Source organism: Physeter macrocephalus, chromosome 5, assembly GCF_002837175.3.
Source record: "Physeter macrocephalus isolate SW-GA chromosome 5, ASM283717v5, whole genome shotgun sequence".
Classification (NCBI taxonomy): Eukaryota; Metazoa; Chordata; class Mammalia; order Artiodactyla; family Physeteridae; genus Physeter; species Physeter macrocephalus.
In genome coordinates this window covers 89,205,058-89,231,221 of record NC_041218.1, presented here as the reverse complement: position 1 = coordinate 89,231,221, position 26,164 = coordinate 89,205,058, and the positions used below count along the sequence as shown (strand labels likewise).

Below are 26,164 nucleotides of genomic sequence, written 5' to 3'. Positions count from 1 at the left end.
GATTAGGGGTCTAGGAAAGTCGCTTTGAGCAAGTAACAGTTAAATTGAGTCCTTCATTGATTAGAATGGAGTCCAACTGTAGGAGCATTCCCTAGATAACTAAATTCTTCGTTTCCCGTAATAGCTGGTAACATGCTTTTCACTCTGAGATTTCTCAAAATGCCTTGTCACAAAGGAAATAGAGCAGACAAGCATACTAGAGAATGCTCTAGGCATTGATAGGAAAGGTGTGTAGCCTGGGCTCGGTGGTAACCTACTTTCCCAGGGTTCAGATAAGTACTGACTGCATTTGGGGTGCCGAGACTGCAGCCTTAGGAGAAAATTAAGCAGCTTTCTTCTCTAACTTTCCTGGGCTTCTTTCCAAGCTTCAAGCCACTCTCTTCCCTTCAAAGCTCACCTGATTCGTCTTTCATCTGCTAACAGTGATTTCTCTCCCTCTTTTCAGTTCGTAAAAGCTTTTGTATGTATTTACCTTTGGATTTTTTTTTGCTGATATTACCCCTAATCCTTTCCTAATGCTCAGGACTCAGCTTCAGGGTTACTTTTCTGAATATTACAATTCTACATTGAGATGTTAGCATAGCAAAGAGCACTGTAATATAAGATTGTCAGGTAAGGATTACAACTACCAAGTTGTATGACTGGGTAAAAATGACTCCTAACTGGTGAAAGCTGCAAAGAGAGAGACTTCAGCCTGAGAACCTTTAGCTAGAAATGTCCACTAATGGTATGGCTGGTGTGAATTAGAGCACTAGACTGTCTCTGGCTATTCAGGGGCTCTTGCTTGATGTAACATCCAGTGTTCACTGTGTTACAGAGTACAGTTGCTGTGTTGCAGAATGTTAAAAACCTCAACGTGTGTTCCCTAGGCGTTGGGCTGATGGTCTTTGGTTTGCTGCTGGGTGGCAAGGAGTTTAATGAGAGATTTAAAGAGAAATTGCCAGCGCCCATCCCTTTAGAGTTCTTTGCGGTAAGTCAACTTCCAGCAGCATATACCTACCTATTTCTGTGCAGGGTTTAGAAGTGGACCCGGGAGGAGGAAATTCGACCTCTTTTCTCTCGCTTCTGCCAAGAGAAGGTTGGAATTTGTCAAGGGGAACTTTTACAAATACACTGACAAAAAAAGAAAAGCATTAAAGCAGAGTCATGGATGATTTTTAAAATATAGCTGAAGTCCATAAAAATGTGAATGTAAATTATCTTTGAAATTATGGAGATTTTTCTTTTTCAAAGTTTTTATTGTCAATTGTTTTATAATGAACATATAAACTTTAATAACCTGAAAAAATTAAGCTGTTTCCATTCTGAAAAGAGCAAATGACAAAGGTTCCCAAACTTTCTTGGTTCCTGGCACTCCTAGGCCAAAAGAAATACCTAACTAATAGTTCCATTTACTAAGTAGTAAGGTCCAAACAACTTCATAGATATGTATGTCTAACAACTTAAGAATTGTTTGTAAAAATGCACATAAATTGAAATAAAATATATTTTATGACATTCTTAAATTACCACAGTAATTTATTAATGGATGTGTATGGCGGCTGGTGGGCACTTCACAATCCCTCAAACCTGGGAATCAGATGGACACAACTACCATCATTTCCTGTTCACTTTGATTTTTGCATGGTACCTGCTTTTTTTATCACAGTGACCACTGAATGCCCAGCTTTGCAAACATGTGGTATGACTGAAAGGAATGTAGTAGGAACTAATATCGAAACTGTGAACTACCTCAAACTAGAAGTTTGCATGGTGTCTGACAGGTGTCACTGTTTTCCTTGAAAGTCATGTCCCACAGTGTCTTGGTGAGTTCTCCTTGGGAGCCTGGAGCACTTTGGTGTATGGTTGTTTTTTTTTTAACATCTTTATTGGAGTATAATTGCTTTACAATGGTGTGTTAGTTTCTGCTTTATAGCAAAGTGAATCAGTTATACATATACATATGTTCCCATATCTCTTCCCTCTTGCGTCTGGTGTACAGTTTGGGAGCCACAAGCAGAAGAAATAAAAAGTATAGGTGTCTGATCCAAATCTAGCAAAAAGTTCCAGCCACAAAAACCACTGGCTCGTATAGCTCACAAAGAAGCCAGTCCCTTTGACCCTTTTCCTTGCTTTCGTCTTGTCTATACCCGAATAGGACTGTCTCTCACTGTTTTAAGACCTGTTCTCTCATTGGGGTTGAGCCCAGCGTTCCTGTTTCCTCTTGGAGAACAGCAAGAGGTTCTCAGCTCCTTCGCATGGCAGTGGAGAAAGGCAAGCCCTAATCATGAAGTAAATGATGAAGACTGACTCTCCTGGCTTGGGTTCCTAGTTTTGTCCACTTTCCAGATTCCCTTTAAAGTTTCCTTCATGTTTTCCAGGGCAGTGGTTCTCCAGAATTCTATCATTATAATTATGGTTGAACCTGTTTTTTGTTTTCTGGGGTTTTTTTTAACTTCTTATCTGTATGCTCCTCAGAGCAAGGGAGAGGGAAGCCATACTGGAAAATTTGGGACAGAATCTTCAGGACTCTCTTTAAACATAGTTCCTTTCTTATCATAAAATTGTTTGGGGTTCTGCATTCTATTTCACAATGCATCTGTTTGTGTTGGTAGGAAAGCTTTGGTTTGAATTTATTTATCACTGCATAAAGTTGATGCTCCAGGAACTTGAGCCATGTGTATCCTGTGGATTTGAATTTTCTGGGCACTCCTCCAGTTTGCGATGCACAACAGATGCAGTTAAGGGTGACAGACATTGCAACCAACAAAGAAGGGGCATTTCATCATAGCGGCCAGAAGCAGCCACACCCTTGGTCTCTCGGGCTGCTGTGTCTGGTAATGAGCTTACCTTCTTCTTGGTTCCCTGCAGCAGCCCCCTTTGATGGGGGTCTGGCTCCCTTCCCTGGCCAGCCCTATGCCTTCGCTCCTGGATAACCCACTCAGAAAGTTCTGCAAGCAGTGGTTCTTTGGGATGAAGAAAGTTGCTATCTCTCCTTCTGTTATTTTTCTCTTCTTGTAGCTCACTAAGGCTTGTACTTTACACACAGACTGAATCTGTGCCCCGACAATCCAGGCAACCTTATGTACAAGGACACTCTGTGATGGGCTGTTTCACCCTGACCCTGACTCGGCAACAGACATGGGAGAAGATAGCCATGGAGTGCTGGTGGAGGCCTCTAACCACCTTGGTGCTGCTGTCCTGGAAACATGAGTCCATAGGAAGATTGTGCAATAGATCCAAACCTACATGTTATAATGATACACTGTCACTGTACCACCCTCACAATACATATTTCATGTCCTTTATTTGTGCCACCTTGGCCAGAGCCTCATTTTACCTGCCCCAAAGGCAAAGCCAACTCCTGAAAGGTTTTATGGCTTCTTCCTGTTTGTAGCCAACTAACCAAATGCCTCAGGATGGAACAGAACAAAGTAAAGCGAAAAGAATTCCAGGCCACAAGGAGACTGTAGAGTCCATTTTAATTTTGTGGAGAAGGGTCATTAGGAGAAGTTAGAATTGCTGGAAGCTAACTATAATTCTTTTTTTAAAAAACCGAGAAAGAATAGATCTGGCTTGGCTAACAAGTTCTTTGAAGCTTATTTTTGTGGCGTTCGAATGTTCATTTCTAAAGGTACGTTTGGTTTTGTGTCTGTTTCAGGTGGTTATGGGAACTGGCATTTCAGCTGGGTTTAGCCTGCATGAATCGTACAATGTGGATGTCGTTGGGACACTTCCTCTGGGGTAGGAAAATAGTTTCAAGTAACCGTGTGACTTGAATAATCAAGGGATCTATTATTGCTTCTAACTCCTGCTTTAGTATTGCAATGAACAATCTATTTTTTTCCTACATATCAAATAGCTGAGGGTTTGGGGGGTTTTGAGTTTGGTTTTCCTGGCTGTGTGTGGGGGGGTGGCTTATTATGGTTAAAAAAAAATAACGTAAAACTTAACCATTTTAACCATTCATAAGTGTACAGTCCAGTAGTGTTTATTCACATTGTTGTGAAACAGATCTCCAGAACTTTTTCATCTTGCAAATCTGAAACTATACCATTAAACAATAACTCTCCATTCTCCTTTCCCTCTAGCCCCTACTTTCTATCTCTATGAATCCGATTACTCTAGTACTCATAAGTGGAATCATACACTTCTTGCCTACTTTGTGACTGACTTATTTCATTTAGCATAATACCAAGGTTCATCCATGTTGTAGCATGTGACAGGATTTCCTTCCTCTTTAAAGCAGAATAAAATTCCACCTTATGTATTTACCACATTTTGTTTATGCATTCATCTGTTGATGGACATTTGGGTTGCTTCCACCTCTTAGCTATTGTGAATAATCCTGCTATGAGCATGGGTGTGCAAGTGTCTCTTCAAGACCCTGCTTTCAGTTCTTTTGGATATATACATAGAAGTGGGGTTGCTGGATCATATGATAGTCTGCTTTAACTTTTTGAGGGTCCTCCATAATGTTTTCCAAAGTGGTTGCACCATTTTACAGTCCTACCAACAATGGCATGTGGTTTTTCGTTTTGTTCTGTTTCCTGTTTAGCATTTATTGGTTTTTTAGATCTCTTCCTGGGTAGCTTTGGAGCTAAAAGCAAAACGACCTAAATCTAGCCTGCCACTTAGTAGCTTTGTGACCTTGGTCAAGGTCACTTATCCTCTCAAAGCCTCAGTTTCCTCCCCTGCTAGGTAAGCATGGTAATTAATGACTATCTCAAGAGCAGTTGTGAGAGTTACAGGAGAAAATGTGTCTAAAGCAGCCAGTGTAGCATTTGGCATCCACAGTGCATGTTCAAGACACGTTAATTGAAAGTTCTTTGGCTCATTATTTCAACCAGGTTTCTAGTTTTAAATCATATATTACTTCTTTGCTTCATCTGTTTTTCTTTTACCTAATTCTACATTTTAAAAATTTTACTATTATTTTTATATTTGGAGGAGTGAGAGTGACTGTGAGCCTCTCCTGGCCTCACTCTGTCCCCCTCTGGTACTCTGGCTATCTCTGTACCTCTCTGCATGTCTCTGTCTTTCTGTTCCTGGTACTGTCTCTTTCTTGCCACTCTGTTCTGTCTTTCCAAAAGAAGAGTCAGACATTTGCCCAGATGCTGGATATTGACAGGACCTGGTATATTCCATCAGGCCTTGCCCCTGGAACCACCTAAGAATCTCCAGGGAAGCACAGGCAGCAGGAGTTGCTCTTTAAGCCAGAGTTCACCCCAGGGAGCAGGTGTTGAAGGAGGAAGCCTGCATTCAACTTCAGCGAATTGCTGTCATAAACGTGTTACCTATGATTCAATGTAAAGGTATAACACAGTGATAACCCTTGTTTTTTTATTTGCACTTATAATTTTTTAAGTACTTTTATAGCCACCATGTCAGTTGATGCTCACAGTTAACACTGTTGATATATGTTATCTTCATTTAACAGAGAAGAGAGTTCATTTATTCCCATTTATTCAGCATATGTTTATTGAGTGCCTATTATGTGCCAGGGACACAGCAGTTAAAAACAAAAGTGAACATGCAAGCAAAAAAACCTTTGGTCTCATGGAACTTATATTCTACTAGGAGAGATAGACAATACATCAATAGTGAGACATGCTGTGAAGACAAGGGAAGCCAGGTAAGAGATAGGAGGGGCTGGGGTTGCTGTTTTAGGTAGGGTATCAAGGAAGGCGACATTTGAGAGACGTGAGTGAAGTTTGGTATGTCCCAGCCTGGACCCAGAACTCAATCTTCTGATACCCAGTTGTGTGATCTCTCCATGACCTCACACCTGGCTCACTAACATAATTCGTCATGTGATAAACATGTGTCTTTGGATCCAGTAGATAACCCTATTCAATAACTAATCACAAATAATCTACTTGTGAATTCTCACGCTTAGATTTCTCCTTTTAAAAATTCACATGCCACCATCATTCCTACCTAATACCTTCCTTTCCCTATTGCATTATACCCAAATATGTTGCTTTCCCTCTATGTGTGAGAGCTAAACTTTTTTTTTTAATAAATTTATTTTATTTCTTTATTTTTGGCTGTGTTGGGTCTTCGTTGCTGCACGCAGGCTTTCTGTAGTTGTGGTGAGCGGGGGCTACTCTGCATTGCAGTGCACAGGCTACTCGTTGCAGTGGCTTCTCTTATTGTGGAGCACGGGCTTCAGTAGTTGTGGCACGCAGGCTCTAGGAGAGCTAAACATTTTTTTAAAAAGTAAGAACATTTTACCTTTTTGAAACTTGGCTTCCCAGAAACTTTATCTTTCTGGAACTTTGCCCCAAACCAGGCAGGCAACCAATAATGCCTCCCTAACTTCCTATCTGTATACAGTCATACTGCTTCAGTGATCTGTGAGTCTCACTGCCGATGAACAGTGGCTTATAACAATGTCCGTTTATCTGCTCACAGTTTGTCAGTGTAGGTGGGGCTCAGCTGAGTGGTTGTCTCACTTGGGGCCTCTCAGGCAGCTGCAGACTCTGCAGGGGTGACCAGGGCTGGAGGATCCAAGAAGGCCTCGCTCACATGTCTGACAGCTCAGCTGCAGTGGCTGGAACAGCTGAGGGCTGGCTGACATCTTGTCTCCATACGGGTCTCCAGCAGGGTAGCCAGGTTCTTTATGTGTCAGCTCAGGGCAACAGGACAGAAAAGCAGAAGCTGCCAGGCTGCTTACAGCACTCATACAACATCACTCCCACCACATTCTGTTGGTCAAAGCAAATCACAAGGCCAGCCCAGATTCAACCAGAGGGGAAACAGACCACATCTAGATAGGGGAGCAGCACACAGAAGTATGGGAGGAATTGGTGGTGGTTGCATTTGGAAACAAACTGCCACACTTATCTACACACACACACACACACACACACACACATAAATATGTAATACAGTGTCCAGAAAGTGACAGCTGACTGTTAGAGATCCCATTCATGGCAATATATCATGTTCCTTGGTTTACTTCTCTTAACTCATTGCAGCATACATTGTTTTCTCATATTGTTCCTCAGACCCAAACCTGCTGCCAGGCCTTCTCTCCTGATTAGTGCTTATGTAGCAAAGTGCAAGGAAAAGACAGTAAGTTCTGTAGTTAGACCCACTGGGTCTGATTCCCTGCTCCATCTTCAGCAGATTACTTAACATCTGCAAGCATGCATTTTTTCACGTATAAATTGGGATAATAATGGCACCCATCTAAAAGGATTGTTGTGAGGGCAAATGAGATGACATATATCAAGCATGTAGCACATAATCTAGGCTTAACATATGTTAGGTTCCTTTGCTCACCTCCTTTTCCCTTACCTCAGAACCTGAGACAGCCCCTTTGTCACTGTGCTATGACACAGTATGAGAAATAGTGTGGAGAGACGGGTTCTTTGTGGTTTTTGTTGTACTTAATAGATGAGCTGTTTGACCTTGGACAAGTTACTTGACCTCACCGTACCTCATTTTCCTCATCTGTAAAATGGGGATTATAATGGTACCTAGCTCACAGTGCTGTTGGAGATAGATAAACACAGAACCTGGCGCAAGAGGAAGCACCTGATGAATGACTGTAACAGTAATAATATTGTACATCAGTTAATTGATATTATTATTTAGCCAGGTGCCTTGAATTGGAGCAGGTGCCTTTGAAAACCTCTCTTGCCCCTTCCCCATACCATTCTGGGGAACACCTTTTCTGTTCTTTTAGGACAAAGGTTCCAAACTATAAGAATGGACCACAAAAATTAGGTTCCCCATTGGGGAGCTCCAGGAGCCACACTTTTGGTCCCTCCAGATTCCCGAGATTCCCAGATGTAACCCAAGGAGTATAATCTGCTGCTGCTCTTTTCCCGTGTTAGCCACTCACCTAAAGGGATCCAGGGAAGAAGCAGGGTCCTTACATCAAACAGCAAGAGAGAGCAGTGAGTACCTAGTGTTGCCCGGACAGTAATTCTCTGGTATGATAGCCCTTGTCCACCTCCCTCCTCACCTCAGTTTTTGGTTCGAATGTCTTGTGGCATCTGAGCGCTTCGCTGACCCTCTCCTCTTCCTGCTCTGAGTCTTACTTACACCTGCCATACGGGGTGCCGTGAGGTATGAGGTTACTCCTTTTCTAAATAAAACGGCATTTGATCTCTGCTGATAACCCATTCAGGTAGAAAGCCGGCACTCTGGAAAGAACTTGTGTATCAAAGAGGGCCCTGCTTTTTGCCAAAGGAGTACCCAAGTGTTGATCACCTCATCTGCAGATAATGCCCCCCTACAATGCTCCCCTCTAGCTGCATGTTTTTTTCCAGTGGTCACAATGCCCAGGTTAAAGTCAGCTTCACCTTTCAGGTTGCTGCCTCCGGCCAATCCGGACACCAGCCTCTTCCACCTTGTGTACGTGGATGCCATTGCCATAGCCATTGTTGGATTTTCAGTGACCATCTCAATGGCCAAGACCTTGGCAAATAAGCATGGCTACCAGGTTGATGGCAATCAGGTAAAAATCATTAATTTCTTGCAGATGTTTCCTGGTGGCACAATCATCTTGCTCTACTATAGGAGACAAATAAACTGGATTTCTCCATCTTGGTAGAAAAAAAATTAGTTTGGTGATGGATGTATTTGAAGCATGTATTTATTCAACACTACAATTTTTTCGTGGTTTGTGTGCCTTAAATCATCAGAACACTGAGGTAGACTCCTACCTCACCTCATCAGTAGGTGTAATCTCCACTCTGAGGTTTACAGTTTCCCATACTCCTCTAGGCGCTATCCCTGTTTTTAAAGCTCACAGCCTGAGAATCTAACATTTTTCCAGAACCATTTTTACTCCACAGGAAGCCGCCTCTTTGTTCACTGAACTTTGAGTTTATGATTCATCACTTAAACTCCACAATACATTCTTTGCTGCCTTCTTTTATAAGATAGCTACAGATAAAGTATGTAATCTGAATACCATGAGCCATTATTTATTTCTAAGATAAATACCCAGTGTGTATTTATCTTAGAAATTCACACTGTATTTTTTTTTTTTTTTTTTTTTTTGCGGTTCGCGGGCCTCTCGCTGTTGTGGCCTCTCCCGTTGCGGAGCACAGGCTCCGGACGCGCAGGCTCAGCGGCCATGGCTCACGGGCCCAGCCTCTCCGCGGCATGTGGGATCTTCCCAGACCGGGGCACGAACCCGTATCCCCTGCATCGGCAGGCGGACTCTCAACCACTGCGCCACCAGGGAAGCCCACACGCTGTGTATTTCTAAGAGGAGACTACACGCTCCATATTCATACAAGACACAGTAATCCAGCTAGGAAAACCGGAAGTTGCCCTGAGATCAGGACTCACTCACTGGTCCCAAGAGGACACTGGCATGGGTTCCTTGATGAGCAAGAGCCCAGGCATTTAAAAGATGCCAGTAGTCCTATTCACCAATAACTTTCCCTTGAACAACAAAAATATTTTGTCGGTTTTGCTGCAGTTTTCTTTAAAAACAAAGACATTATTTGTGTAGGGAGTGTGTTTGGGAAAGGGGGCTAGGTGGTGAGTGCAGCATTTACCTCCAACACAGTAAAAATTCAAGGTGTTTTTCTCCCACCTTAAATTATGCATTAATTCCTGTTTTGAACTCATGCTAAACAAATTCTTGTATCTGGAAGGAGAATGAAGAGACAGCCTGTACTGCTGAAAATGTGTATTCAATGGGCCATCATGCCTTGCTTCCTGAAAAATAACTGATCTCTTTTGTGCTTTGCTTCCACGTGGAAAAGGAGCTCATTGCCCTGGGACTGTGCAATTCCACTGGCTCGCTCTTCCAGACTTTTGCAATTTCATGCTCCTTGTCTCGAAGCCTTGTTCAGGAGGGAACTGGAGGGAAGACACAGGTGTGTATGCAACTGGCCTCCAAGGTCTGGTGATTTGGGTGATAAACTTTAATCTGTTGATTGTATTCTGCCTGAAGATCCATGCTCCAGTGAGCTGTGTGTGAATCAGAGAAAGGCATGATTGGTTGAAGCAAATCACAAGGAACTGAATCTACAGAAAAGGGGTATATTCGCCAGTCAAATCGAAAAATTAAACAACACTCCCTGCTACCAGTAAACCTCAAAATTCAGACATAGGATGTTGTCATGAAAGCCTGAGAGTGAGTATGGGCAGGATGCCAGCACCACCCAATAGACCTTTCTGCTGTGATGGAAATGTTTGCTATTTGTAACTGTCCAGTATGGCAGCCACTAGCCACAGGTAGCTCTTGAGCACTTGAAATGTAGCTAGTGCAACCAAGACCTGAATTTTTAATTTTATTTAATTTTACTTTTTAAAATGTAAATAGCCACATGTGGCTAGTGGCTACCACTTTGGATGGCAGAGTCTTATCTGAACTCTTCTGGCCCCTGTGAGTCTTGGGTCAGCACCATACATCTCCTTTCCCCCACCCCTGGCACGGGTATTTCATTCAGGGTATTTAAATATTTCAGCTTCTGTTTAAAAGCTATATGAGGAACCAAAACCTCAGAAAGGGAGTGGGAACGAGTTACAGGTTTATGTAATGGTATGGATGACTTATGTGAAGCCATATCTTCCCACAGTGATTATCAAAAGACTAAGACCAACCTATGCCCCACCTCTTACTCAGGTGTCCTAAAAGCCCCTTCCACGTGTCTTCTCTCATTCAGCTTGCAGGTTGTTTGGCCTCGTTAATGATTCTGCTGGTCATATTAGCCACTGGATTCCTCTTTGAATCATTACCCCAGGTATGTAGCTTGGACTTGGTGTGAGGTTTTCTCATGTATAGAGATTTTGCTATTTTATTTGTTTATATTTTTGTGGCTGTCTCATAGGTTTTTACTGTAACCCTAGTGAGGTGGTATGAGAAAGGGCCAAGGCTAGGATCAATATCCTGTTCCACAATCTGCCAGCAGTTGGGACCTAGGGAAAGCCATCTCAGCATCTTTGATTCTCATTTTCTTCATCTGCAGAGTGGAGGTTTTGGTTTGGCTAATCTCCAAGGTCCTTCTCTCTTTGATCTTCTATGACCTTATACTCCCGTTAAAAATTTGAGATGACCTACACTCATAAAACATTTGGTTACTGGAACATTTAATCCAGTAGAGCTCAGGAATGCTAGAGCATAGAGAAAATCATAATGCAGGAAGACCATGGGTGAGATAAGTCCTTTTAGTCAGAGTCCTTTTAAGTCCTTTTAAGTCAGAGTACCATTTAATTCTGAACCTCTTGACCACCGTGCAGGTTTGCTACTAGGATCTAAGCCTGGTTTTCAAGGCCCATTTTTGCTCACCAAGTCCTGAAAATCCAGGTGTTCTTGTCTCCACATGTACCATCACTGCCGTGTAGGAAGGGAGCGGGGAAAGGACAGTGGGAGGACAGCCCCAGGACAGTGAGGGGCCAGCGGAGGGGTCTGTGGACACACGAGGAGAGGCATGTGTGAATGTGCTGTGTTTCAGGCTGTGCTGTCGGCCATTGTGATCGTCAACCTGAAAGGAATGTTCATGCAATTCTCAGATCTCCCCTTTTTCTGGAGAACCAGCAAGATAGAGCTGGTAAGTAACAAAGGTGATGGCTAGGTGAATGTGTCATAGTAGCAAATGTATTGTTGCTGATAAAAGTGTGAGAAAGATAAGTTACTGTGGCCAGTTATTATATGCAGTATCCAGTTAGGCAACAAGGCTAGGTACTCTGTGTGTGTGTGTGTGTGTGTGTGTGTGTGTGTGTAACTCTTAGGAGATTTTTCACATGATTCAACCTGAAGCTTTCTGTCTTTTGTGTAGACCATCTGGCTTACCACTTTTGTTTCCTCCTTGTTCCTGGGATTGGACTATGGCTTGATTACTGCTGTGATCATCGCACTGATGACTGTGATTTACAGAACACAGAGGTGAGCGCACAGATTGGCAGGGGTGTGCGTCCTGCCTGAGACTGCAGCAGTGCATTTAAACGTAGATCAAAGCTCGACCTGGTCAAAGTAAGCTCCTTGGTTACTTCTGGTCAGCGTGAAAGGGAGCTGAGGACTCATGGGGCTTGTTGACTAAATAAACAAAATGCCAAATGAAAAACTCAGTCTGATCGTGCTAGATGCTCTACTCTGTCACAGTTTATAATTCCATCAGTGGTTTTCTTAAAAGAGCGTAATTTGTCTCATGGTTCCTGCCATTCTGGCCCCTGTGGCACCCTGGCTTATTGACCCTCTTGTGAGGGTAAATGAACTGTGTGTTCTTGCAGTCTGCTTTGGCACCGGGTGCTGACATAGGTTTTGATAACATGGAGCAGACGCTGACACCAAGTTATCATATGTGGGGCATCAGCTGTTCCTTCCTCCACCCTGAAATATTATCACCTGTCATCTCTTCTCCTAGTACGAATCTGAGCCCAATAGGGAAGGTATAAAATAACTTTAAAAAAATACTCTGTTCATGATAAATAAATAAATCACTATAAAGAAAAAAAAAAAGGAAACATTATGGTTTCAAATAGCCTGAGTTTGGAGTCAGACAACCTTAGGTTCAAGTCCTGGCTGCACACACTATAAGCTCTGTGATTTTACGTGACCTCTTGGAGCCTCTGTCTCTGCCTCTATAAAATGAGACTATTACTTGCTACCTCAAAGAGTCACAGTAAGGTTCAAATGAGAATAATGTACATGAAGAGCCTAGCACAGTGCCACACACATCCTGTGCATGCAACAAATTTAACACGGGAGGAATGAAAATGAGGTTAGTCTGATTTTGCCTGTAGTTGCAAATCATACAATAGTTCTTAAAGTTTTGATTGTGGTATATTGAAGGGCTACTAGATGGAAATGATGGGATGCTCCCCACTCTACAGAGTAGGAAATGAGCATTTTCCTCTTCAGAAACGACATAGAGGGAAATGTAAACAACATGTGGAATCTAAACTCAAAAATTACACTGTTTTTAATAACAAACTCTACCCTGTCACCCACTTTTATGTAAAGGAAGTTCACCCCACCCACCGTTTTTTTTGTTTTTTGTGGTTTTGTTTGTTTTTGTGGTACGCGGGCCTCTCACTGTTGTGGCCTCTCCCATAGCGGAGCACAGGCTCCGGACGCGCAGGCTCAGCGGCCATGGCTCACGGGCCCAGCCGCTCCGCGGCATGTGGGATCTTCCCGGACCGGGGCACGAACCCATGTCCCCTGCATCGGCAGGTGGATTTTCAACCACTGCGCCACCAGGGAAGCCCTCCCTCCGTTTTTATACGAGCATTATTAGTACATGCAAGAGTTCTTTATCTCAGAGCTTTAGTGAACATCATGGTTTAAAAATATCTATATCCTTTAACAAGCCATGGTATAGAATTGAAGATTTTTTTTTCACTTTTTGGTTTCTTTTTTACCCAAATAATAGTTTATGATTTCTTATCATAAATTTTAAAGTTAAGCAGGTTGTTTTTTAAATGCTCTGCTTCTTTTTCTCCCCCAAATAATTAACTAAAGTTCATTTTTAATGTTCTGTCCCTGTTGGTGATTGTGCTGGGTCTTTGTAGGTTAGAGTTTGGGGAGCCAGTACCAAGGCTACATGTTTATTTTCATCTGCTTCGTTCTCTGTAATTAGGGCATGCTGTCCAGAGAGGGCTAGTGCTTCAATGGCTTTGCTTGTCTTCCAAACACCCAGATTCCCTCAAAGCCCACAAGGTTAAGGGACAATCAGTTCATCAACAAATAGTTCCTTATGCCTCCTCCATGCAGGCGCTGTGGGTGATGCTCTAAATGTGATGGAAATTCAGTTTTTGCCCCCAAGCGGGGGCAAAACATATTAAAATAATTATAATCTTATAATCTTAATTGGACAGTGTTTTTCGAGGGACTACTAGGTTCCCAGGGAGATACTAGACTCTAGAGATATTGCAGTAAATAAAACATGGTCCTTCCCTTCAAAAAGGCTGCACTCTCCTAAGGATGACATATACGTAATGATAATGATGATGCTAATCATGATAATGAAGTAATGGTGGCACTAAATTATTGTAGTTGGTTATGCGCCTGGCTGTGCGTGAAGATCCACGCTTTATGTCATTTCATCCTTCCAGCCCAATGACTGTTAGCAACCCGTTTCACAGATGTGGAAACTGAGGCCTAGATCGATTGAGTAACTTGGATCACACAGGAGGTGGTAGGCAATGATTCAGATATGAGTTTTTGTGAATCCAGAGGCTAACTCTTAATCAGCATTTTATAATCCATCTTCAAGAAATTGGAATACACAGTTGTAACTGCTTCAGTTAAGTGTAAGCAAGGTACAGGTGATAATAAGCATAAGAGATGGCCAAATAAAACCCCATCAGAGTTCATAAAGAGAGACTTTCTTGCTCCTGGGGTGATTAGGGAAGAAACAAGGAGTATTTAGACCTGAGGAAGTGGGATTCCAGCGCACTCCAGCTGGTCAGGAAGGCCTTTTCCTCATCTGCCTGTTGAAATCCACGTAAGTTTAGACCCCGCTCACCCAGCCCAAGAGATGCCAACTCCCCTGTGCGCCCGCAGCAGCACTGTGGTCCTCCAGCACCTCACACATCTCCCAGTTACTTGTGTACTTGTGTGGTCCCTGTGTCTGCTCGCTGGCACTAGATTGCAACATGTGGACAGCATTTCGAGTCTCGTATGGAAGGTTTTCTCATAATTGGGAACTCAACTGAGAACCTTGCCTCTCATCTCCAGTATCAGTCTTTGGTGTTCTATTTGTCCACAGACATCACTAGACTGTGAGCACCTTGGTTGTGTACGTGAGGTTCCTAGAGCCCAGTACCAGCATATAGTGTGCGTTCTCTGAATGCTAGTTGAAGGAATCCACCTAGAAAAACCCCTGACATTTCTGCTATAGATTCTGACTCCCAAAGCACTTGCACATATGCGCTGAGAACACCAGAGCATAGTAACAAGACCATGGAATGTCTGTACAAGACCTTGAGCCATATTCTGGCTCTGCCAAGCTCTCTGACCTTGAACAGCTCGCCTAACCCCACTGGACTTCAATTTCTCTTCCACATGACAGCAGAAATAAGCCCAGTAGGATTTTTCATGGGCTATAATAAGGTAATATCAGGTGCTTAAGAAGTAGTACCTGTCATCATTTCAGTATCTAATTTGAGCCAGACTGTCCTATAAAAAGAATTCGGAATTTGAGCTTTTAAAAAATAATGTTTAAAATCTATTCACACCAGACTTCAGAAAACTTTCTATGCTGATTTGAGATTTTTTTCTCCCCACACCTTCTGTTGACTAACCCCTGCCCACTGCTCCATGAGTCAGAGACTCTTATTAGAGACAAAATGAAAATCCCCTCTCCTGCTTTAGAATTAAAACAGGAAGATAATTCTATCTACCCAGTAACATGAGATCGGGTTACACTTGTCCCTGGCCTGGTTTGAACTCTGCACAATTCTTTTTTGCCCCCATCTTTAGATGCCTGAGTCTTTTGTCTCAATCAGGTTGTGTGTGTGCTATCTAGATGGTATGTACAGGATGTGTGTGTAGTGTTATATAGTGGGTATGTACGTGGTGTGTGTATGTGCTGTGTGTGTGTGTGTGTGTTGTGAGGTGTATGTGTTGTGTGTGTATATTGCGTACGTCTTGGGGACGTGTGGGGTGTGTTAGGCTTGGAATGGCACTGGGAAGGAATATATGTGGAGCCCTTCTGAAAAGGCACCATAAAAGGATCAGGTATCCCTGAAGTCACCAGCAAATCCAACGTGCAGAACCTCGTGATTCCGTCAAGTCCTGTGCATCAGCACATTGGTATTTTAACACGCTCCTTCTCTGTCTTCAGTCCGAGCTACAAAGTCCTTGGGCAGCTTCCTGACACTGATGTGTACATTGACATAGATGCGTATGAGGAGGTAGGACCTTTTTCTATTATTTTAAATGGTTGTAAGCATGTGATGTGACTGGCCAACTAGATATTATTTTTACTTAGGACGAAGAGTGGTGTGGAGAGCAGGGAGGTGTGGTCAGAGCGAAAAGCCTGAACTTCAGTTTACTGTCTGGATTCAGTTTTACAGTTTATACTACACGTCAGTTACACAACCTCCTAATATTTATTTTTCCTCTTTTTTTAATGAGGATAAACATATATTCTTGGACTTAAAGTATATGTTTACAAAATACTGAGACTGTTTGCCAAGGTGGTCTGTATGGGCATGATTTCCTTCTGCTGAATTTAAACTGGTGGTAAAATACTAGTATTGACAGTGTAAAATGTAGGTGGTGGAGCTATGGAATTCTCCTGCTTCATTTTTTTCCTGCTTCATTTTTTTTATTTATAAATTTATTATATTTTATTTATTTTTGGCCACGTTGTGTCTTCGTTGCAGTGCACGGGCTTCTCATTGCGGTGGCTTCTCGTCGCGGAGCACGGGCTCTAGGCGCACGGGCTTCAGTAGTTGTGGCTCACGGGCTCTAGAGCGCAGGCTCAGTAGTTGCAGCGCACGGGCTTAGTTGCTCCGCGGCATGTGAGATCTTCCCAGACCAGAGCTCAAACCCGTGTTCCCTGCACTGTCAGGCAGATTCTTAACCACTGCGCCACCAGGGAAGCCCTCCTGCTTCATTTTTAATCGTTAAAATTATGGCTTAAAATATTCTTGACTTTGAATGTTCTTTTCTTATATGGAATCTCTTATGCGGAATCTTTTACAAAGTCTTCTTTTTAAAAAAATTATTTATTTATTTTTATTTTTGTCGGTGTTGGGTCTTCGTTTCTGTGCGTGGGCTTTCTCTAGTTGCAGCAAACGGAGGCCACTCTTCATTGCGGTGCGCCGGCCTCTCAATGTCGCGGCCTCTCTTGTTGTGGAGCACAGGCTCCAGATGCGCAGGCTCAGTAGTTGTGGCTCACGGGCCCAGGTGCTCCGCGGCATGTGGGATCCTCCCAGACCAGGGCTTGAACCCGTGTCCCCTGCATTGGCAGGCAGATTCTCAACCACTGCGCCACCAGGGAAGCCCCATACAAAGTCTTCTTAAACTAGTTTCATCTGTTTGTTTTGTTTTATGCTTGGGAAGAAATTCTCAAACTCACTATAAGATATTAAGAAATCAAACTGGTGTTAGGATTGCTATTTTATCCCCCTTTCTAAAGAATTACGTGCTGCGTTACTTGTTTCCAGCTGCATTCTAGAGTTCCATGAGGCTTCTTGATAAAATTTTCACTCTGTTTCAACTTGGGTCCATTTTCGCTCCTGCCTACATTTTGTGAATCAACCAGTATCAACCTCTGTTCATTTTATATGGCTGCTTCTCACAGTCTGAGTGGCAGCTTCCCCTTTCCTATCCACTTCTCTTGTTTAACATGTTTCAGTTTCTTCTTTGTGCTTTATGGTAAAAATGAAACAAAGAAAGACTTTTAAAAGAAATGAAAAGATGTGCATTTTTAAAGGCTTTCTGCTCAGCACGCATTCCTCCAGAGCATGAGTAGGTCAGCTAGAGTGACATTATTTTATTTAAACACTGTCAGAGGGCCCTTAGCAACTTCTGTATTAATTTTCAAGTTAGAAGAGGGAGGCAATTGCTGTTTCGATTCTGAAATATTTCCATATATTAAATTCACTAACGTTTTATTTCTCAGGTGAAAGAAATTCCTGGAATAAAAATATTTCAAATAAATGCCCCAATTTATTATGCAAATAGTGACTTATACAGCAGTGCATTAAAAAGAAAGGTGAGTCACAAGAAGCTAAGGGTGATTATTTCTGAGGAGGGAATCTGAGGATTGATAGGCATGGGGGGGGGTCACTTAAATGTCTTGGTATACCTTTTATACTATTTGTTTTTCTCCGCCTCTATTTTTTTTAATTGTGGTATAATATACATAACTTAAAATTTATCTTTTTTGTTTTGTTGTTTTATTTTTCTTTACATAACTTAAAATTTATCCTTTTAACCATTTGGAACTGTACAAGTCAGTGGATGGAATTTAGTACATTCACATTGTTGTGTAACCAACACCGCTATTCATTCTCTTTTATCATATGCATGTATTACCTTTTCAAAAATATTTTTTTAAAGAAGCGAAAAACTAATTTTAAATTTCTTATTCTTGGGTTCCTTTGATCATGATTAGGACTCCACCCCACATTATCCAGCAAGGAGGAAAACCTTCCAGTCAACCCACAGAGTCTCTTAAATATAAGAGTCTGAGAGATCTAAGTTTGAAAAATGCTACTTTAAAATTCTCTTTAATATTTAGCTTCTGGTTGTCTTGAATCAAGACCAAGAATAAGAAAAGTTACTACTGTTCTTTTAATGAGGGAGTAACCCAGTTCAGGGCATCTGAGGGAAAGGTAGAGCAAGGGTTATGGTGATAATTTGGCATAGAAAACAGTCAGATGGAGAGATTTGAAGATTAATTGCTTTGGGTGGGTTCCTGGAAGCCAAGAAGTGATTTTTGCATATATTGCCCTTCTGTAAAGACTGGAGTGAACCCATCCTTCATAATGGGAGCAAGAAGAAAGGCCATGAAGAAGTATGCTAAGGAAGTTGGAAATGCCAACATGGCCAATGCAACCGTCGTCAAAGTGGTGAGTGTGATCCCTTCATTGTAACTTTCCCTTGTCTCTTGATCTGCAGTGCCCCCCACCTTTATTCATGATTGAAGTTTTAACACAGCGTCAAGTCCCTAAAGTAGGAAAGCTTAGAAACAAGCTAAGTATCCTTTGTATATTAAAGATACATGGTAAGGTCAGTTATGAGAATGCTTCTGAAATAAGTAGTGATAGGAGCCCAGGAAAACATGGTTTTAAAAAATAGAAATCACACAGTACTTTAATAAATGTTACCATTATTACTTTGTCAGAGATTCATTCAGCTGATAGTAAAAAAAAAAACCTCAAAGACTGGTTTTTGCTGTTTGGGCTTATGATAACTGGGGTCTGTCATGTTGAAGTTAATGGGACTATTTTAGAAGTTAGGGGAAGATGTATATGATGACTAAAGAGAGTGGATTTCATTGGACAAAAGAAAAAGAGGAAGAGGAGGAAGAAAAAAAGAAACCGCTAAAACTGAACATTGTGTACATATCCTTTTTTGTCATATTACAGGGCTAGGATATAGCAAATATTTTGGAAACGGTCTGGTATAGTCAGAAACTTGAGCACATGAGGACTAATTTTTCCCTCATAAATCTTTCTCAGAACCGAAATATGAGTTGTTCATAGCACTCTGGTTTGGTTTGATTTTTAACATAGGATGCAGAAGTAGATGGAGAAGATGGCACCAAGCCTGAGGAAGAGGAGAATGAAATAAAATATCCCCCAATAGTCACCAAGAGCACACTTCCTGAGGAACTGCAAAGATTTATGCCCCCAGGGGATAATGTCCACACCGTCATTCTGGATTTTACGCAAGTCAATTTTGTTGATTCCGTTGGTGTAAAAACTCTGGCAGGGGTAAGCATCATCTTTAACAAGTCTTTTAATATCTCTGTGCCCAGTCTCACCATCAGTAAAATCAGGGAATTGAACTAGGGTCCTTTTTCAACTCTCAAAATTTTGTTGTTGTTTTTCATCTTTTGATTGTGGAATATATCGAAAATATACAAAATAAAGAGCAGAGTGTAATGAACCGCCGTGTAACTATCCCTCAGATTCAACTATTATCAGTTCATGGTCAGTTTTGTTTCATTTATCCCCACACCCATTTTCCCCTTCTCTTATTTTGAAGCACATCCCACTCATCATATAATCTATAAATATTACAGTATATATCTCTTCGAGAAGATTCTTTTAAAAACCATTACCATAATACCTTTATTACACTTGAATAAAATTTGACAAGAATTCTTTGATGTTCCAAATTATCACTGTTATAAAAATCAAACAGAATACAGATTTTTAAATGATTAGTTCAAAATGCATAATTATTGAAGTGGAGTAGCTCAAGTGAATGAACCAGAACATCTTATATCACTAAATACGTATTGGTAGACAGAAACTTGCACCTCACAGAGTCAAGAGAAATTAAACTTTATTTTACCATTATTACAGATTGTAAAAGAATATGGAGACGTCGGCATTTATGTGTATTTTGCAGGATGCAGTGGTGAGTACACTTTTAGAATGGGAGAAGTTTTAACATTTTGATTTTGATTCTGTTTTTTAAATAACTGCATTTGGAAGTACTTTCCCTTAATTTTAGTTTTAAGTGAAAATGAAAATTATTCTTCTGAAAATCTAAAGCTAGCTTTGAAATTTGCCACTTACAGCACTCGCATCCTTGGGTTACTTGGTGGTAGGCCTCCTGCACTGGAGTTGGAGGAAAGGAGCTAATAAACCGTTGTTCAGGGCTGGCATATTTTTTTAGTAATTATTTATGTAATGGCTGCCATAAACATAGTTATATAAAATCATTTAGGTTTTTCCAGACAATGCCTGCTCTTTTTGTTTTAATATAAATTTTGGCTAAAACAGTGCTTGAAAATGAAATTCACATAAAGGCATCACTTTTCACCTACCAAAATGGCAAAAATCGAAAATGTTTGACAGCAGGCTCTGTAGGCTCACTGTGGGACAACAGGAACCCTCAGACATTGCTGGTGGGAGTGCAAACTGGAGCAGCCTCTGTGGAGGGCAGACAGGCATTTTCTTTCAAAATTACAAATGCATTTACCTTTAACCCAGCAAATCCAACAGTATGCTACACACATTAAAAATAACACATGTACGTGGTTAATGATCATAGTACTGTCTATAAGAACAAAACACTAGAAAATATTTAATTATCAAACAAAAGGGACCAGTTAAATAAACTAGGGTACATTTACACCATAGAATAATATACCATGTATGGTAAAAAATAATTTTTATTATATCATTTAAATATTTAAACTACATGAAAGTGTTACATTTTTTAATGTGTAAGACTGACACCCAGAGTGTGGGCTAATTTCCTTTTTTTATTATTTATTATTTACTGATTTATTTTATTTATTCTTGGCTGCATCAGGACTTAGTTGTGGGATCTTTGTTGAGGCATGCAGGATCTTTCATTGCAGCACGCAGGCTTCTCTCTAGTTGTGGCGTGCAGGCTCCAGGGCACGTGGGCTCTGTAGTTTGCGGCACCCGGGCTCTGTAGCTGAGGCGCGTGAGCTCAGTAGTTCTGGTGGGCGGGCTTAGTTGCCCCGCAGCATGTGGGATCTTAGTTCCCCGACCAGGGATCGAACCACATCCCCTGTATTGGAAGGTGGATTCTTTACCACTGGACCACCAGGGAAGTCCCTGGGCTAATTTTCCCTTCTTCTTTTATAGCACAAGTCGTGGATGACCTCACTCGAAATCAATTCTTTGAAAATCCTGCCTTACTGGAGCTGCTGTTCCACAGCATTCACGACGCAGTCTTAGGCAGCCAAGTTCGAGAGGCACTTGCCGAACAGGAGGCCACAGCTGTTCCTCCCCAGGAGGACTCTGAGCCCAACGCCACTCCGGAAGCTTAGACGAGGAGCTTAGCCTGCGATGGGGTATGAGCTTCTTGTGAAATTACTAACCTACACACTTTAAATAGTAGACACTAAATGTTTTTTTCCTAAGGGTAAATACTAGTAGTAGGTAAATACTAGTAAATACGAGGCTTGATTTGGAGGGTGAATGACGCATAGCAAGATGTATCTTACTTGTATTTTTTAATTGACTATTTCAAAGATATTATTAGCCTCTTGCCTGCATTTATTGTGTAGTGACATTTCTGTTACTCTTGAGTATTATCTTTGTGAACTTAAAGAATTTAAGTACTTTATACACAAATCAGATACGCTGTCACCAGATGGGTAGTAGTTCTTTGCTTTTGTACTTGTTGATCTACAGACTTTCTGTAATCACTTATCTCACGGAGGAGGCAAACCCACAATTTTCTAGAAGTTCTTCTTTTAAAATAACCATTGTTACAGGAGCAATGTAAGTACATTGCAGAAAATTAGAAAATATAGACAAGCAAAAATAAGAAAAACATTACGTTACCAGCAAAGATTATTGCTAACACCTTAATGCCTGTCCTTCCAGATCTTTCTCTATCCATATATATTTACATCTTTTAACCAAAATAAGATCATACACTACATAGTGTTCTGTGACCTGTTCTTTTTCAGTCATCCATCTCTGCTTTCTCATTCTAGAACATGTTTACCTCAGACCATATTCAAACTTCCCCAGTTATCTCCACAGTTGTAGTTGGTTTATCCAAACTAGTATTCATTCTGTGACCTTACACTACAAATGGTCATGTCCCTCTAAGTTCCATAACTGTGTCTTAATCTAGCACTGTCCCTTTTTTGATGACGTTGACTTGTTAAAGGGAGTTGGGGCAGTTGTCCTGTAGAATCCCATCTTGTGAGTGTGTCCACTCGCTTTTTCAAGGTGTTATTTAGTTTGTCCCTTTATTTCCTGAACTACCTATAATCTAGAAGTTATGTCTAACTAAAGGCTTCATGAATTTGAATAAAACATTTCTTTCTAGAATATATCATAGATGAGACACATGCTTCAAATCTCATCACAACAGAAAACAAGTAGTATCTAGTTGACCTACCATTAATGATGCTAAAATAAATCACTTGGATTAACATGACAGCCAATCCCCCAATTACATTTTCTCCTTTGTGACTAGTGAGTTATCTGTATGGTGTTCCTTTGGCATTGAATGAATGCCCACTTCTCCATTAGCCGTTCACCCAGGGGTTTTAACGTCTAGTGTTAATCCTTGCCTAAAGCAGCAATTTTATTAAGGTGTGTGAATTTTCTTTTCCAATTCTTTCATTTCTTCTTCATTTATCAGTTGGTGTTTCCGTGTAAACTACAGCTTTCCCTCAACTTGAATTATTTAGTCATCCTTAAATACAGTTCTTACTGGAAGGGCAGGTTAAATTTTTTTTTTTCCATTTAGTTATCAACTTCAAAGTAAGGAGTTGGTTTAATAGATGGTGACGAATTAGGTTCTTTTTGATTTTTCCTTTTTCATATAATTATACACTCATGAATTGTCATTTTAATGTGTTTCAGTGCATTATAGTTACTCTTTTTGGTGTTCAAATTGTCACACCTGTGGCCAGTAGGAGGCCCTAGAAGTTTTGTTGTTGCTAAAAGTGATTTACCACATATTTTAGAAAACTGACTCCTGGGTATAATTTTAATACCTTCCTTCTAAGTCCATAGAGTTAGTTAATTCTTCATCAAACTCAGGTTTAAGCCGATGAGTGAGTAAAATGCTGTTTGAAGCATTTTCTCTACAGTTGTTCAAAAGGAGTGGGGAGACCTTTAAGCCAGTTTGTCATCAGAAGTTACTGCTCCTGTAATTCTAACCACCTGCTCACTCCAAATCACAGCACAAGTATTAGCCAACCTGCCTAAAGGCTCATCTGCTAAGATTTCCTGCTAATAGTTGTTTTTGTTTTTGTTTTACGTGTTTCCTTATTGACTCCTTGTTTTAGTTTTCATGAAGAAAACACTTTCAAGGGAAAAGTGCATCAGGAAAGAAGTAGGTTAGCATGGGTCTAGTCCAAACCAAACCCTATGGCTTGTTTGCTTTAAGTCTTAATCAGGTTTCTCAGTGACTTTACTAATTTAATTCAGAGTAGACCCCCACCCCTTTCTAATCAATACTTTATCTAGATCTAGAGTGAAATTAGATTTGCAGTCAGTTATTTCCTTTGCAATCATCAGATACATCTGCATTCTGATACAGACTGCCTTCTGAAAGAGCATGTAGTTATAGGACCTCAGCTTATACTAGAAACTTTTATAAAAGGGCTTGTATCGTTTCAGCCATTAAAGTAGAACTTAAGGATTTTAAACAATATTATAAAATATTTTATTGCATAATCTTTAGCACCAGTCTTCAATAAATGCTTTTACACACAGCAAATATTCAAGTCCTGGTTTTTGATAGATTGAAAGCAGTATACAAAAAAAGTACTTGTCTATAGCTTACAAATTTGTATTTAACTTTTCTGTCCTTTAATTTTTAACCTATTTTGAATAGAATTCTACCATGTACATAGAAAGCATTTAAATCTTACTGAGGGGTAATATGTTTTTGTTTTGGCATGCCTCTGATATCATAAGAATGTATTTCAAAATGTATTCTATCTATATGTAAATATTTTGGAATGTTTTACTTAGAGTTATTTCATACAGTGGGAAATTTCCTGAATTCTTTTACTTACAATCAAGTTTTGTCTCTACCTCCTTCTTTCTGGACCTTAAAAGCTGCTAGTATATACCTTTCTATGTTTTCCAGCCCTGGTTCAAATTCAGATTCTTACTGCCCTCTCAAAAAGGGCATAACCCACACTGATGGATATAGGGGCTGGACTAGCCTTATTTTATGGAAATACGGGAAAGCCCTATTTCCAGGAAGGTCCCATATAGTGATGATGTCTTTCTCAAATCCTGTGCAACATGACCATGGTTGTTCTCTGTCTCATGACTGGATGGAATATGTTTGCAAACAGTTTTGAACCAGGGCCCGGGAAACCCCTCATTCAGGTCATAGACGCTGACTGTACAGTCATACGGCAGCTGAGAGTGGGATCTCAATGCCAATCTCATCTGCAGTGGGACTCAGAGAAACAGTGAAGGGTATGAATCCTCTGCAGGCTCTGGGAGAAGCATTTTGTAGTTTTCAGGTAACATCTAAAATATCCATGTGGTTTGATCCTGTATCCTTACCTGTTTAACAGAGAAAGGAGGTGCCTGCCTCCAAAGATACATGTTGAGAATATGAGACGGCCCTCCAGTGTGTGTGGAGAGGGTAGCAAACCCAGAGAATCTGCCCCAGAGTGGGTGGGTGTGTTGTCCTGTTTGGGGAGTGGGGGGCGAAGGGGGTACCCTTGTGTGGGGCTGAGGGAAGGAAGGGTATGTGGTGAAGACGACTTTATTATGTCTGCCCCTTTAATTAATTCAGATTCTAAAATCAAACACAACTTCCTTGGTGTGAGCCTGTATGCTTCAGTGAGTGCAGAAATGCTGTTGGTCCTTTTTTTCAGCAATGCTTTTAGGATTCAGTGGTGTAGATTCTTGATAACATGGATTGAGTGCTGATAAAAGTTGGTTTGAGGACTGATAAAAGTGTTATCTAATTCTCCAAACATAGCTAACCAAAATGTGTGCAGTGATTTTGAAACCCCTCAGATCCCAGCAGCAAAACGTTCAAAAGCCAGGACTGCACCACCAGGTAACCTGCCTGCTTACTGACTTGGATTAAACAAGTTTGAGCATCTCAAAAACCCACTCTGCCTTTAAAAAAGGCTCACCAGGTTTTTCATTGTTCTGGTGTATAGCATTTCAGCTTTATGTAACAGATGAACCTGAGCTTTGTGAAAATTAAATTTTATAAATCTAATCACATTTTTAAAATGTTTTTTAAAAGTTTTTTTAAAGGATCGCTACAGTATTTTTCTGAAGTCATAACCCTTTGTATTGATTTATCAGCACGCTAATGTGTAAACATGTATGTCTGTACACACACATATACACGTGTTTATGCACACACATATTTTAGGTGGAGGGAGTTACCAGTGAATGTGTATTTTTTCTTTTTAAATGGGGTACAAACATGCTAATCTAGATAGTGTTGATGCTGTCTGCATACGTATGCCTGGGTAGAAACACCCAGATTTTTCAAATAAGTCATTGTGCATTGATTTGATGTGTGGCCAGTTAGATTTTCATCGTGAAATTGAGATGTCAAGATTATTCACAGCCTATGACGCGTTAGGCCTGAGTGAGCACCACGTAACCAATTTGATTTGTCTCACATTGGTGCATCTGATGTATGTGGCAATATGAACAAGTGGTTAAGACTTGAAGGAGTGTGTTCTAAATGCTTACATTGATCAAAACAGCACAAAAACATACATCGTTAGTCATTCACTTATCAGCATAACCTGGAAATGGTTCGCTTTCATACCTCATGAAAGACTAGGGCAGGATTAGAGAAAAAAAAATTTTCTCATCAAGTTCACAAAAATGAAAAGAGAAAGAAAGGATGTTGGTTGGATTTTATGAACAGCTTTATTCTGCTTTAAAACTTTCATATTTTAAATATTTCAGTGCAACACAGCATTTTCTATGTTGTCAGCTTTTTCTTTTGTGAATTAAAATGTATCCATCTCTCACTATTTTGCATTACTTGTGAATACTGAACTACAATAAAAATATTCTTTATTGTGTTTGGGTCTCAGTGTTTGGGAGGGGCCTGGAAGGGGGTAATTGT

The 26,164-nt window shown here is 40.8% G+C and overlaps 1 protein-coding gene across 3 annotated transcripts in view; it reads left to right on the top strand.

Annotated features, from left to right (window-relative positions):
* The window catches only part of SLC26A5 (solute carrier family 26 member 5), a 56,469-nt gene extending 30,350 nt beyond the window's left edge, over positions 1-26,119 (top strand). For 2 of the 3 annotated variants that reach the window (XM_028490155.2, XM_024115967.3), the window contains 13 exons: positions 818-970; positions 3,641-3,723; positions 8,305-8,452; positions 9,717-9,830; positions 10,623-10,700; positions 11,412-11,507; positions 11,736-11,842; positions 15,744-15,813; positions 17,532-17,624; positions 18,376-18,483; positions 19,150-19,350; positions 19,948-20,002; positions 21,208-26,119. In XM_028490155.2, the coding sequence (XP_028345956.1) occupies positions 818-970; positions 3,641-3,723; positions 8,305-8,452; positions 9,717-9,830; positions 10,623-10,700; positions 11,412-11,507; positions 11,736-11,842; positions 15,744-15,813; positions 17,532-17,624; positions 18,376-18,483; positions 19,150-19,350; positions 19,948-20,002; positions 21,208-21,392 (1,491 nt within the window). In that variant the 3' untranslated portion in view covers positions 21,393-26,119. The remainder of the gene's footprint in view (positions 1-817; positions 971-3,640; positions 3,724-8,304; positions 8,453-9,716; positions 9,831-10,622; positions 10,701-11,411; positions 11,508-11,735; positions 11,843-15,743; positions 15,814-17,531; positions 17,625-18,375; positions 18,484-19,149; positions 19,351-19,947; positions 20,003-21,207) is intronic. The other variant, XM_028490154.2, reaches the window with a different exon arrangement.
* Positions 26,120-26,164: the final 45 nt, after the last annotated feature.